This window comes from Myxocyprinus asiaticus, chromosome 24 (assembly GCF_019703515.2).
Source record: "Myxocyprinus asiaticus isolate MX2 ecotype Aquarium Trade chromosome 24, UBuf_Myxa_2, whole genome shotgun sequence".
Taxonomy (NCBI): Eukaryota; Metazoa; Chordata; class Actinopteri; order Cypriniformes; family Catostomidae; genus Myxocyprinus; species Myxocyprinus asiaticus.
Genome location: NC_059367.1, coordinates 5,768,036 through 5,783,252, shown reverse-complemented (window position 1 = coordinate 5,783,252; position 15,217 = coordinate 5,768,036). Strand labels below are relative to the sequence as shown.

General features: G+C 36.6%; 1 protein-coding gene across 1 annotated transcript; it reads left to right on the top strand.

The window, feature by feature from the left end:
• Positions 1-1,545: 1,545 nt before the first annotated feature.
• Positions 1,546-7,124, top strand: si:dkey-222n6.2 (keratin, type II cytoskeletal 8). The gene is made up of 8 exons (XM_051652802.1): positions 1,546-1,883; positions 2,978-3,186; positions 4,777-4,837; positions 5,006-5,101; positions 5,186-5,350; positions 5,981-6,106; positions 6,315-6,535; positions 6,871-7,124. Exons 1-8 carry the CDS (start codon positions 1,620-1,622, stop codon positions 6,920-6,922), a joined length of 1,194 nt encoding a protein of 397 aa, XP_051508762.1. The 5' UTR covers positions 1,546-1,619; the 3' UTR covers positions 6,923-7,124.
• The last annotated feature ends 8,093 nt before the right edge of the window (positions 7,125-15,217 follow it).

Here is a 15,217-nt window from a genome sequence, read left to right as displayed (position 1 = left end):
CGCCCTCTTGTGGACTATTGTTGTACTGTTCAACCAGCACTCTCTTGTGGACCTCATGTGGTACTGTTCTACCAGCACCCTCTTGTGGACTACTGTAGTACTGTTCTATCAGCGCCCTCTTGTGGACTACTGTTGTACTGTTCTATCAGCGCCCTCTTGTGGACTACTGTTGTACCGTTCTATCAGCGCCCTCTTGTGGACTAATGTGGTACTGTTCTATCAGCGCCCTCTTGTGGACTATTGTTGTACTGTTCTATCAGCGCCCTCTTGTGGACTAAAGTGGTACTGTTCTATCAGCGCCCTCTTGTGGACTAAAGTGGTACTGTTCTACCAGCACCCTATTGTGGACTATTGTGGTACTGTTCTACCAGCGCCCTCTTGTGGACTATTGTGGAAATGTGTATTGTTACGCCAGCACCCTCTTATGGATCGTTGTGCAATAAATGAGCTGTTTGACCACCTCTTGTGGACTATTGTGGAATACATATACTGTTCCAGTAATAACGATGTGCTCAATAATATGAAACATACTATTTTAAATGTAAATTAAAGTATATGTTTTGATTGTAAAAATTATACAATTCAAAATGAATTGTAAAATTGTAAACATATACAAACTTAAATGTGGTTAAAGATAATTACTTATAGAATTTAGACTAAAAAATATTTATTTATAAGAATTACATTTTTAAGTCTCATATATGAGAATGGTGAAAAAAATTTTTTGTTGCAAATGTATTAAAAACACTTTAAACATTGAAACAAAAACCTTTTTAAATTAGAGAGTTTAAAAGCAGAACAGATTAAAGGTCAAATATGAGGTGTTAAGACATTATATATACATAATTCTCACAAATGCCTGCAATACTTATGAACTAATTTGCCTGAAATTAACTATACTTGCTGTTAACTGATCATTATGTGTCATTAAAGGTGTCTTAATGACTAACACAAGTGGTCTTCCATCATATACATCAGATAAAGCCATAACACTATTGCAAACGTATATATTTGTATACATGTACAATTGGCAGTAATGCAGTGAGCTGAATCAGCCACAAGAGGGCAGCACTGTGTCATACTATTCTGAACAGCAATGCTCCTCATGACTGAGATTTTGGATGGAGTCAGTGCCAAAAAGCCACTGAAGGAACAAAGCCACCAAATATCACTGAATCTGGAAATGTTTGTAAATACAACTTTACAAAGCATGGATTGCAAGTATTGCTGTCTTACTGTGCATACATCACATTATTTTATACAATCAGAAACCGAGACTTTATCAAAAACTCTCTTAATCAAAGTTGTCTTTTGAAGCATCTGTTATCTCAGAACTGAAATCTCTTCAGACTAAGAACAACAGATCCGTTTGTCATTTCTTTGTGCATGAACATACATGAATGCGGAGTATGTTTGCTCTGGACAGGTGGTGGGCAGAACAGGTTTTTCAAAGTGTGGAATGCTGGTATATCCTCATTTATACACAATGACACACCCACCTGACAGCAAATAAGTAGCCTGATTTGAAAAACAATAATCACAACCAGCCAAACCTAGAGACCATCACCTCTTTCCTCTCATCCCTGTCTCCACACCTTTCCATCTCTGTCGTTCTGACCATGAGTAATCTGGGCTCTGGCTTCAGTAGCCGCTCAATGGGGTCTTACCCTTGTGTTGGACCATCAATACCCCGTCAGGGCAACTCTTACTTCGGGTTTGGGGACATGCCAACAGTTGGGGTGCCTATCAAGGCTGTGTCTGTTAACAGAAGAATTCTAGAGCCAATTGATCTTCAACTGGATCCAAACCTACAGGCTGTGAGAACCCAGGAAAAAGAGCAAATCAAATCTCTCAACAATCGCTTTGCCTCCGTCATCAACAAGGTGAGACATTTCGCTGTCTGCTTGATATCTTCTTTCATTCAGAATACGTTGCTGAGATTCTTAAAGGTCAGCATTTACAATTAAATGTAATTGTGGACATTCAAATTCTGAAAAATTACTGGATTGTTCTAATATCCGTATATATTAATGTGTCCTCTTTGTTATGACTGTGGTTCAGGCTTTTTAAGTTCATTTCAATTGATACACACAGCATAAATCTGCAAATTAGCAAAATCTTATTTTACAGTACATAATAAAAGTTCAAAATAATGCACAAACAAATAGAAAATTTGTTTGTAAGAAAGTATGCCTGTATGCTTTCCTCACCCTGAAAAAAAAAAATCATTATTTCTATGGATGCCTTTAACATCTTCACTGACTCCACATATGACTCATGTGATAGACTTTGTGTTTTCTAAATTCATATGAAAGTTTTGTGTGGGTAACAGACCTACAGACTGAAACTGCACATGTTTTTAGCCACTGACTGTGTTTTGTGAGACACAAAGTTTTATTCCTGTAGAGAGCGCTTGACGCTTGGAAAACCGAAACCTCCATGCATCTGCATTTAAATCTCAGAACATTTTATATCCCTTTGGAGACATTTTACACTCGATAGTTACAGTATTTTTAATACAAAATGATAATTGCAATGATTCATACCTGTAAATGGAAATCCACCTCAGCATTATCTATAAAAGCATTTAAAAAAATCCTCAACTAGTAATACAAACGAATGCCCATCCCGACCAGCGCTGAGAAAAGTAACAGTTACCACGTGACATCGCCGTCTAGCTAGAGGGGGATTGTGCGACACTAGTTGGCCGATACCAACTCGTACAACAGAGCGGGGACTTAATTTTTATTTTTTAAAATTAAAAAAAAAATTGTATGATTATGACAGACTCACAGTCTTGCAATTGCAAGGTATCTGAAATTATGTTCAGCGTTGATAAAAATATATAAACAAGGACAGATGCATTATTTTGGGGGGAGACAAATCACCCCCTTCACAGCAGTATTTAGACAGTATCACAGAGTATTTAAGTATCAATTCTCTCACGTTTTCCCTCTAAAAACAAACACACATACAGGTTCGAATACTGGAGCAAGACAATAAGATGTTGGAGACTAAATGGCAGCTGCTCCAGAGCGAGTCTAAGCCTGAGTCTAAACTTGAGCCCATGCTGAAGTCTTACATCAGTTCCCTTCAGGCACAGCTGGAGCGGAAACAGAAAGACAAAGGTCACCTGGACTCTGAGCTCAAGAATGCCATCTTACAGGTTGAGGAACAAAAACAAAGGTTCATTAATCATTAATCATACACTTCATCTTTAGTCTTGAACCCAGCTCGAGACTAGACTATAATTCTATAATTCAGCTTATACTAACCACAAATTAGAGCACAGAACTTTTAACCATGATCCTTAATGTTAAATTCTGAATATAATGTTAAATTGAATTGTAATGTAAAACCATGTAAACAACAGCATCCCTTAGAATAATTTACCATGGGAACCACAGTTTTAGCCAAAATACCATTGCTACTACATTTTTTTGTACAATAAAACTGTGGTAACATGCTGTTAGCGGTCATAAAAATAGACATAATGACAGATTCAAAAAGTCTCTTACACTATTTCAATGAGATCCCATATTAATTTAGTATTATGATTTTACAGTAGGAAAGGCAAGCCCAGGCAAGTTTATTTATATACTGTAGCTCGTTTCACAAAAAATGTCATTCAAAGTGCCTTACATAGCCATGATAAAGAGAAATAAAAATAAAAGACATGTAAAAGTCCATTTAAAAATAATTCAAGAACAAAAATGAAACAAACTGATAAAAAGAAAAGAAATAAAAGTTCAATACAAAAATTGGATTAAAACAAAGAAATATAGTAAGAAAAAGTGTAAGAGTATTTTTTTTAAATGTTTTTTTTTTTTTTTTTTTTTTATTATTCAAATTTGGGTAACTTCATGAAAGTTATATCAAGTTCACATTAAAACTGACGTGGAAACTTATTACCAGGCCATTTATTTTTGATACTTTTCAAATGCCTTTTTTGTTTATATTCTATTGTTTTAGCCTTGTCCCAAACCCTGACTTTCAATATTAAACTATGAAAAATCCATTCTAAGAATACAACTATGATAATTCAAACAAAGAGTGAAATAAACATAAACCATCACAATATTTACTGTGTGACAACAGTTTCTGTCAAATTTGTAAAAATTACAACTGTTCCACAGTTGTGGCATCATTTCCACCACACCAAATAGTTTTGCCCAGAAATTAGTGTACTTGTTAACTAAGTTGACAAAAGTGTCATTGAAGAGCAAGCTTGAGATTAAATATGAGACACGTAATGTATAAAGAAAACAATCGTTACATATTACTTGTGAGCACAATATTGTTATTGGCCATCATTTCCAAGCTGTCCTTTTGACAAATTATGCAAAAAGTTTGTGAAAGTGAAAATATTATTTTATTTTGGTATTTAGGATACGTAAAATGTTGCCATTTTAATTCAAAAACATTAAAAATGTCATTTTCATTAGCGTAATTTCCAGCACAGAATTCTACTAAACACAATACAGAATTTGAGATGTGCTGGAAATGACACTGTGATGGAAATGTTCATAACTATCAAACAAATTATATAAATCTCCTGTGATGCATGTACACTCACACTGTTAAACACTGTCATTAGACAAAAAAACAAGTCTTTTTAAACAAGTCTTTATTTACTAGTCCACAGTTCTAAAAATTGCCCAAAGTTGAAGAAACCCCAATAAATAAAAGAACATATATTGAGATCAAATTACTTACAATGGTAAATTGTTGAAAGGGATGTGTACTATATGCTTACATTCAGATTCCTTCTGACAGGTATGAAGATGAAATTAACAACAGAAACAAGGCAGAAAATGAGTTTGTTCTACTAAAGAAGGTAAGACAAAATCTATTTAATTTTGAAATGTTGTCTGAGACTTTCCTTTTTACTGAAGTGCATAAATCCAGAAAATGTGTTCCTGGGTCAAAGTGACTCAAAATCACATTAAAGATGGTTAAAAAATCATCTACTAAGCTAATAAGTATAATTGTACGGTTCTGACAGGATGTTGACTCAACTTACTTGCATAAAATTGCCCTGGAAGATAAAATTGCTGGAATCCTGGAGGACCTGACTTTCCTTAAGAGCTTCAATGAACAGGTAGAAACTTACATACCAAAAATATCTCTGTCTAAGCACTGGACATTATTCAGAAGTTCTCACATCATCTGTCTCACTTTGCAGGAGCTGCGTGAACTTCAGGCCGACATGAAGAACATGTCTGTTGTGGTGCAAATGGACAATAGTAGGCAGCTGAACATGGAGCAGATTATCACTGATGTAAAGAACCAGTATGAGGACATTTCTACACACAGCCGACAGGAAGCCGAAACCTGGTATAAGAACAAGGTGAAGATCATTTGTGCAGATGTGTTCAGTCTTTAGATGTGCATACACATATATTATAACCAATAATCACAAACTGAGCACTTTATTAGGAACACCTGTTCACCTACTTATTCATGCGATTATCTAATCAGCCAATCATGTGGCAGCAGTGCAATGTATAAAATCATGCAGATATGGGTCAGGAGCTTCAGTTAATGTTCACATCAACCATCAGAATGGGGACAAAATGTGATCTCAGTGATTTGGACCGTGGCATGATTGTTGGTGCCAGGTGGGCTGGTTTGAGTATTTCTGTAACAGCTGATCTCCTGGGATTTTCATGCACAACAGTCTCTAGAATTTACTCTGAATGGTGCCAAAAACAAAAAACATCCAATGAGTGGCAGTTCTGCGGATGAAAACACCTTGTTATGAGATATATAACTCAGATAACCACTCTGTACAATTGTAGTGAGTAGAATAGCATCTCAGAATGCACAACATGTCGAACCTTGAGGTGGATGGGCTACAACAGCAGAAGACCACGACCATAGTGTTCCTAATAAAGTGCTCAGTGAGTGTATATATTTCTATGTAACGTATTTCTACATAGAAGTGCTCATACTGTATCTGTGTGTTTTGCTTCCACAGTTTGAGTTGATCTCAACACAGGCTGACCGGTACAACTCTGAGCTGAACAATAATAAAAGCACAATAGCTGATTTGAAAAGGCAGATAATGCGGCTGCAAAATGAGATAGCCACAGCTAAATCACAGGTAACAACCCACCAACATATCACTATATATCTGATCACTGTATCAACTATGTTTTTTATCATAGTTTTTATCAGCCGTGAGCATCTTTTACGAATGCACCGATAACTCTCTCTACAAGTATGGGGTTTTAAATGAAGGTAAACAGCTTGTAAATTTAGAATAACAGTGGTTCTGAACACCAGCTGTAATTCTCTGACATAATCTGCAGCGTGCGGGCGTGGAGGGGGAAATCGCAGAGGTGGAGCGTTGCAGTGAGGAGGCGGTGCTTGATGCTAAAGAACGGGTCCAGTCCCTGGAGAACACACTGCAGAAAGCCAAACAAGATATGGCCAAACAGATTCGCAACTACCAGGATCTAATGAATGTCAAACTGGCACTGGATATTGAGATAGCCACCTACAGGAAACTACTGGAAGGAGAAGAGAACAGGTGAAACTGTAAAACTGTAGTCATCTGATTAAATCAAACATTATAAATGATTATTTTTAGTATTTTAGTATTATCCTATTACATGTGACCTTTGCCAAGATGTAATCATTTAAATGTTGAGACTTTCTATTTTACTTTAGTGCAAAAAAATGTGTTTCTGGGTCAAAATAACTCATGATTATAGACCAGGTCACATATATATTATTATTATTATATATTGTATTATATCAGTACATTAATTATGAATTAAATGAAATAAGTGATCAAAAGTCTGTAAATAAAATGTAAGGCCCACAGTACAAGTAACTCCATAAAACTGTCTTGTCTCCTATCAGGCTTGGGCTGGAATCTACTGTAAACATCCATCTAGTCCATAAACGTCTGTGATCAGTAAGAATCTGACAGTCTACACATTACTTCACATAACTGGTGCTCAATACAACAAATTCCACTTATGTTCTCATTGCTGAGAGAAAAAATCATGATTGAGCCAATAACAGAGCACAAAGATGAGGATAATGGAAAAACAGTAGTGAGACCAAAGATGTATAAAAAAAAAAATCAATAAAGTTACGTTCAAGTTTTTCTTTAAAAAGTGTGCCCTTCCTTTAAACACCCACACTTGTATACATAGTGATACAGTGACAAGATTGTTTTCCAGAGTATATCACTGTTATAATCACACAACAGGTTGTGTTATTTCATCTAATGTAAAAACAAAAGTGTACATGAGACACAGTAATCATCATCTGAAGAACACTGTCATTTTACTCTAACTTTAGAGCTTCTTCTTAAAATGTATCATTACAGTTTCCTATTTCAAGAGGTCAAGCCGTGACTAGATGCCATACTGCTTTTGCTAAAGTCACAAACAGTTTCACTTTTAACTTTGAAAACTTTTTTTCTGTTCAGCTGTCTCCAGCTACTTCACTCATATAAATACAAACAGACAGATAGACAGACATACGTTTGAAACCTCTTTGTGTTATTTTCTTCTTTTCTATAAGATAGATATACAGATAGACAGACATTTACAATAGACAGACAGACAGCTAGATAGATAGATACACAGACAGACAGCTAGAATAGACAGACAGACAGCTATAAAAAGATTGATAGACTGACAGACAGCTACAACAGATAGATAGACAGACAGACAGACAGCTACAATAGATAGACAGACAGCTACAATAGACAGGCAGACAGCTACAATAGACAGACAGACAGCTATAAAAAAGATAGAGACAGACAGACAGCTACAATAGATAGATAGACAGACAGACAGCTACAATAGATAGATAGATAGACAGACAGACAGCTATAACAGATAGATAGACAGACAGACAAACAGCCACAACAGATAGGCAGACAGACAGCTACAATAGATAGACAGACAAACAGAGAGACAGCTGCAATAGATAGATAGACAGACAGACAGACAGACAGCTACAATAGTTAGGTAGACAGACAGACAGACAGCTAGAATAGACAGACAGACAGCTATAAAAAGATTGATAGACAGGCAGACAGCTACAATAGACAGACAGACAGCTATAAAAAAGATAGAGACAGACAGACAGCTACAATAGATAGACAGACAGACAGACAGACAAACAGCTACAACAGAGAGGCAGACAGACAGCTACAATAGACAGACAGACAGCTACAATAGATAGGTGGACAGACAGACAGCTATAAAAAGATTGATAGACTGACAGACAGCTACAACAGATAGATAGACAGACAGACAGCTACAATAGACAGGTAGACAGCTACAATAGACAGACAGACAACTATAAAAAAGATAGAGACAGACAGACAGCTACAATAGATAGATAGACAGACAGACAGCTACAATAGACAGGCAGACAGCTACAATAGACAGACAGACAGCTATAAAAAAGATAGAGACAGACAGACAGCTACAATAGATAGACAGACAGACAAACAGCTACAATAGATAGGTGGACAGACAAACAGACAGCTACAATAGATAGACAGACAGACAGACAGACAGCTACAATATAGATAATCACACAACAGGTTGTGTTATTTCATCTAATGTAAAAACAAAAGTGTACATGAGACACAGTAATCATCATCTGAAGAACACTGTCATTTTACTCTAACTTTAGAGCTTCTTCTTAAAATGTATCATTACAGTTTCCTATTTCAAGAGGTCAAGCCGTGACTAGATGCCATACTGCTTTTGCTAGTCATAGTCTGCAAGTAACACACAATTATGCAGCAAAGTGCATGTAATATTTTCCCTCAGGGAGTTAGACAGGCCTGATAAGATTCCAAGAAATGTAGCTAACTAATGTAGCCCCCTTAACACTTTAATATCCTAACACCTTTGCGCACAACCTCGATGAAATATAACTTCATTTTAATTTATCTTGCATCACTGAAACTGTTTCACAAGATTTGACTGACTCTACCGAACAAACAACAAACACAGGACAAAATAAAAATATATAGTTGTTAAGCAACCACCTCCAAACCCTTCCCAACGCAAAATAAATGTAACTAATAATGACTTCAAAATAAATTTAGAAAATAAATGGTACAAATAAAGGAACGAATATGTAAAGGTACCAATAAAGGTACCAATGTGCCGCTAGAGGGCGCTGTTTTGTTATTTACTTTTGTTTGGTTGAGCTTTGCCAACATTGCATTAGTGGAGTCAATAGTTTTGTTCATATAATTTGTTTACAGAGCTTTTTATTGTGTGTGTTCCTGTGAGGTATGGATGGGTTTATTTGCTCTAAGATGACCGCGACATTATGAAGAGTTGCTCTGACAAAGCAGCGCCATTTGAATAGGTAAATATGTGAGTAAAACAAGAGCATGACATTCTGTGCTATAATACTTTTTTATGGCCCAGTCTAATAAGGAGGTTCAAGTAGCCTACATTATGATTCAGTTTATTGCGCACACTGTTGTCCTCGTTCTGCTCAGACAAAAGAGTAACAGCCAGCGCGTTGTAGACATAATTAGACATCCGTCGTTGATAAAGTACCAGGATTTCTCATTTTAGAATCAAGATTTAGATGTCACATGAAGAGAATGTTAAGCCATGCAATAGAGTGCCTCTGACATAACACACGGTAAGCACAAACTTTTAACTTTGAAACAGCTTTGAAAGCTTTTTTCTGTTCAGCTGTCTACAACTACCTCACTCAAATACATAAAAACAGACAGACAGACAGACAGCTACAACAGATAGACAGACAGACAGACAGACAGCTACAATAGATAGACAGACAGACAGACAGCTACAGTAGATAGATAGACAGACAGCTACAATAGATAGACAGACAAACAGCTAAAATAGATAAATAGACAGACAGCTACAATAGACAGACAGACAGACAAACAGACAGCTACAATAGATAGATAGACAGCTATAGTAGATAGATAGACAGCTACAATAGATAGACAGACAAACAGCTAAAATAGATAAATAGACAGGCAGCTACAATAGATAGACAGACAGCTACAACAGACAGACAGACAGCTACAACAGACAGACAGACAGACAGCTACGATAGATAGACAGACAGCTACAATAGATAGATAGACAAACAGCTAAAATAGATAAAAAGACAGGCAGCTACAACAGACAGACAGACAGCTACAACAGATAGACAGACAGACAGACAGCTACGATAGATAGATAGACAGACAGCTACAATAGATAGATAGACAAACAGCTAAAATAGATAAATAGACAGACAGCTACAATAGACAGACAGACAGCTACAATAGACAGACAGACAGCTACAAAAGACAGAGACAGATAAACAGACAGCTACAATAGATAGACAGACAAACAGCTAAAATAGATAAATAGACAGGCAGCTACAATAGATAGGCAGACAGACAGACAGATAGCTACAATAGATAGGCAGACAGACAGACAGATAGCTACAATAGATAGGCAGACAGACAGACGGACAGACAGATACAATAGATAGGCAGACAGACAAACAGATAGCTACAATGGAAAGATAGACAGACAGACAGCTACAATAGATATTTAGACAGATAGACAGACAGACAGATACAATAGATAGGTAGACAGACAAACAGATTGCTACAATGGAAAGATAGACAGACAGACAGCAATAGACAGACAAACAGCTAAAATAGATAGACAGACAGACACAGCTACAACATATTTAGACAGACAAACAGACAGCTACAATAGATAGGTAGACAGACAGACAGACAGCAATAGATAGACAGACAAACAGACAGCTACAATAGATAGATAGACAGACAGCTACAATAGATAGACAGACAGACAGATAGTTACAATAGATAGACAGATAGCTACAATAGATCTGCGCTCGGATCTGTATTACACTCTTCTTGCAGGATTGTCAGACTCTGGCCAACGTAAGCCAATAGAAGACTCCGTGGGCAGCTTTGTTGAAAGCCTCTTTGTCGTTTTGTCTGATTTTCAAATATTTTTTTGTTTCAAATCAAAGTTTGTAATGTGCTAATTCACCTCGGAGCTGGTTGGTTTATATAGCTTATTTCTGAAATCCCTATGGAAAAAATACTTCCAGAACTAAGACAGCTGAACAAGTGGAGAGGCATTGTTGCACTTTATTAGGGGTAGAAGTAGTTCTCATTCTAGAGAGCATTTGATTGGACAAAAAGCTGTATATACCTCTGAATAGGAGATATTTTGGGCCTTTTTTCCAAGAAGAGAAAAAAATGACATTTTAAATGTGTATATCTGCTTAAAGCTTATTTGGTAAATTTTTAGGAGTACACTAGCAGAGAGATGACATCAGAATTATCAAACATTCTTTCTTTCTTCACAAATGAAGATTTTTAGAAAATACTATAATACCAAATACCATAAAAATACCTTTTTTTACTATACATCTTCACTTTCACTTCTACATTTTTTCTTTTTGTCGTTTCACATTCTTCATGCATATCGCCACCTACTAGGCAGGGAGGAGGAGTTATAGTAAAAAATAACATAAATATTGATCTGTTTCTCACCAACAACTATCATATCATTTCTGAGGATATGGATTTAACTACTGGAGTCTTATGGATTATTTTTATGCTGCCTTTATGTGCATTTTGAGCTTCAAAGTTCTGGCCACCATTCACTTGCATTGTATGGACCTACAGAGCTGAGATATTTTTCTTAAAACTGTCATTTGTGTTCTGTAGAAGAAGAAAGTCATACACATCTGGGATTGCATGAGGGTGAGTAAGTGATGAGAGAATTTTCATTTTTGGGTTAACTGTTCCTTTAACCAATATGCCACACCATCCCAGTATAAATAAAGATGGATAAACAGTTTACCATGCGTTATTTATCCTGTCAGTCTGATGCAAAGTCATTTCAATCTGGGCGCCATCACTCACCTGGCAACAGCGCTGGCTGAGGGGCGAGAGACCATGCTGGATTTGTCCTAGGATAGACTGGAACATGGATCAGTCAAGATCATCTGTGATGCACTCACAAACTCCACGCTGCAGTCACTAATGTAAGATCATTTTATATGTTTTGGCTTTTATCTGCCTTTATTAGACTGAACAGTGTCTGACAGGAAAATATTGGGACATTGTTAAATGTAATTTGTAATAAAAAAAATTCCCCTAGTTTTGGACCACATCATTGCATCATTCTTAGTGTGAGAGATTTTCATGTTACGATATGTTGTCACTGGACACGTAGTAGATGTACATGTTCAGGCTGCATGCTGCAATCTAAGTTTTTCTTTGTTGCATGTATTTTGCAGTCTGGATTCTTGCTCTCTGATGGCTGCATCCATGTCTGCATTATCGTAAGATCTGACTAGCAGTTATTCAGAGCTTAGATGACTAAATCTGTCAAGGACATTCAATACAACATCACTAAATTTTGAAGTTAAGGAATTTCATTAAATTCATGATGTGGTCTTTATTACAGCATGTTTGCCTACGAGTTGACTGGCTCCTGCAGCACATCTCTGGCAGCTGCCCTCCAATCAGAACACTGCCATCTGACTGAACTGGAACTGCCTGTCAGTGAGCTCGCCAATCAGGAGCAATGCTAATATGTGAAGCCCTGAAAGCTCCTAATTGTACACTGGAAAAATTGGGGTATGTATGAGTTTATTTATTTTAGCCTTAATAATAATGTATAAAAATCATTAACCATGCTAAAAGACAACAAAAAACAGCATTCACATGCATTGATTTCTATTATGTTATGTATTTGAGAGGGAAATCACACACTATATGGCCAAAAGTTTATGGACACCATATGTGCATGGTGAACTTTTGATTTCAAAACCTTAGGCACCAATTTCCCCCTTTGCTGTAATAACAGCTTCCACTCTTTTGGGAAGGCTTTCCACTATACTGTATGTAGTAACGTGGCTGCAGGGATTTGCTCTCATTCAGACACAATGCTATCAGTGAGGTCAGGAACTGATGTTGGTCGATGGGGCCTGACTTACAGTTGCTGTTCCAGTTCACCCCAAAAGCGATCAGTTCAGGTCCGCGCTTTGTGCAGGCCAGTCAATTTCTTCCACGCCAGACACAGTAAACCATTTCTTTATGGACCTCACTTTGTTCACAGGGGCATTGTCACGCAGGAACAGAAGAGGGCTGCCACAAATTTGGAAGCACACAAAGCCCGAGCCATTACATAAAGAAACATTAAGATTTTTCTTTACTGAATTTAGTGGAGTAACCAAATTCGTTAATTAGAAGGGAGTGTCCACAAACTTTTGGCCATATAGTGTATATTCAGCTGGAAATAATCCAGGGTGGGATTTGAATTTATCCAGTAGGATTTGACTGGACTGTATGGAAAGGGGGAGGGGCTTAAATATGTTAGGTAATGTTGGTATTATTGTTTTTACTATACAGTATTATATCATTTCAGAGTTGGAGAAACTTATAACATTTTCGTAATTAAATTGTCAAGATTATGAAAATAATAGAACTTTTTTCTTTACAGTGCACTGATTAATAACACACAATAAGAAAGCTATTAACGTTTTTAAAGCTAAAGAAATTTTGATTTCATGTAAAAAAAAACACATGACATAGTCATTTGAAAAAGTGATGCATTTTTTTCAGGAGGGTTGTTAATGATGTGAACATGAAGCAATGTGTGCTTTGCTGTAGAATGGCGAGTTGCGAGCTGACAGTGGAGGTGTTTTGAGAGCTGGAGAGTGTTTTGACATCTGGCGTGTCACGGCTTGTCAGTCTCACTGTAGGACTGAACAAAGTGGGTGATCCTGGAGCCAAACACATGTGGGGGGCACTGAGACACAAAAATTGCAAACTACAGCACCTGGAGTGAGTAATCCTCATACACAAACACTAGGAACAAGCAGTGCACAGAGTACACACATACTGTATATACAGCAGCTACAGCGAAAAGTGAAAATTCTGTCATTGTTTACTCATCATCATGTTGTTCTAAACGTGTGACTTTCTTTATTCCATGGAACACAAAGGGACAAATTTTGAAGATATTTGCTTAATGATCCTTTCCATTAGGGCTGAACAATTAACCGAGATAAAACCTAAATCGCGATATGACCCAGTGTGGTTTTCAAACCACGAGGGCTGCGATTTAATTAAATAAATATTCTCAACGCGCTGCCTGCTGTGCTGTGCCTATGTAAATACATGTAAATGGGATCATTGTATTACACATGTGGTTTCAGAGTGGTTCTGTGCTCCATACACTCAAACGCTTATCTTTCTGGTGCCCTGAGTGACAAATGTGCTCTGAGTTCAGTTAGGTGTGCTAACGTGCACTGAGCGCATTATTTAAAGCGCCTCAGATTTACTTTAATTGCACATTTGCGTAATTTCACATACCTCTGTTTGGCCGCTACAATTTACTATACACATTTAAAATAACCCCATGAGAGCGGTTTTTGTTGACAGCAAGGCAGGTGAAAGCATTTTACTGCATTAAAAGGCTGTTGTCAACTCAACTTGAAACAACATAAATGTCCATCCCTTCAGTTTTCAAATAAAAGCTTCCACCGAAATAAAGGCTTGAGGGTTTGCCGGGACTGCATAGTAAGTTATTACTATAATTATTATTATTTAAAATTATTAAATAAATAAATTACTATTAAATAATTATAATAAATTATTAATGAAAATTATTATTATACAGTACAATAATATATTTCTATAACAATGTCTTAACATTATTATTATTGCAATAATATAAAATTCAAGTTGACTGGGTTTCAAAAAAATAATTATGAAAAGTGATTGTGATGCTTCCCAAATACCCCCCCCTACTTGATATGAACTGTCATGAGCGTGCTAAGGAGAGCTAGAGAAGATGTCAAGATAATCAGTGAATAAAGACTTAAATATCAGACTATTTCTTACACAATCAGATAATTTGGCTTCAAAAGATTTGGAATGTAGCACTCGAGTTTTATGGTCGACTTTTATGATACATTAATGGTGCTGCTTTTGTTGTTATATGGAAAAGAGCAAACAGGATATTCTTCAGAAGTTCCCCTTTTGTGTTTCACGGAAGAAAGAATGTCATATGCAAATGGAACGACACGAAGATGAGTAAATGATTACATAACTTTCAATTTAGGTGAACTGTCCCTTTAAACTGCACCTGATGATGTGCCTTATACCTGCGTTTTCTTGTCTTTGCAGTCTGGA

Coding starts and splice junctions, on each gene's coding strand:
- si:dkey-222n6.2 (XM_051652802.1), top strand. CDS start 1,620: ATGAGTAATCTGGGCTCTGGCTTCAGTAGCCGCTCAATGGGGTCTTAC. Junction 5,102..5,185: donor TTAAGAGCTTCAATGAACAG/GTAGAAACTTAC, acceptor CTCACTTTGCAG/GAGCTGCGTGAACTTCAGGC. Junction 6,107..6,314: donor TAGCCACAGCTAAATCACAG/GTAACAACCCAC, acceptor CATAATCTGCAG/CGTGCGGGCGTGGAGGGGGA.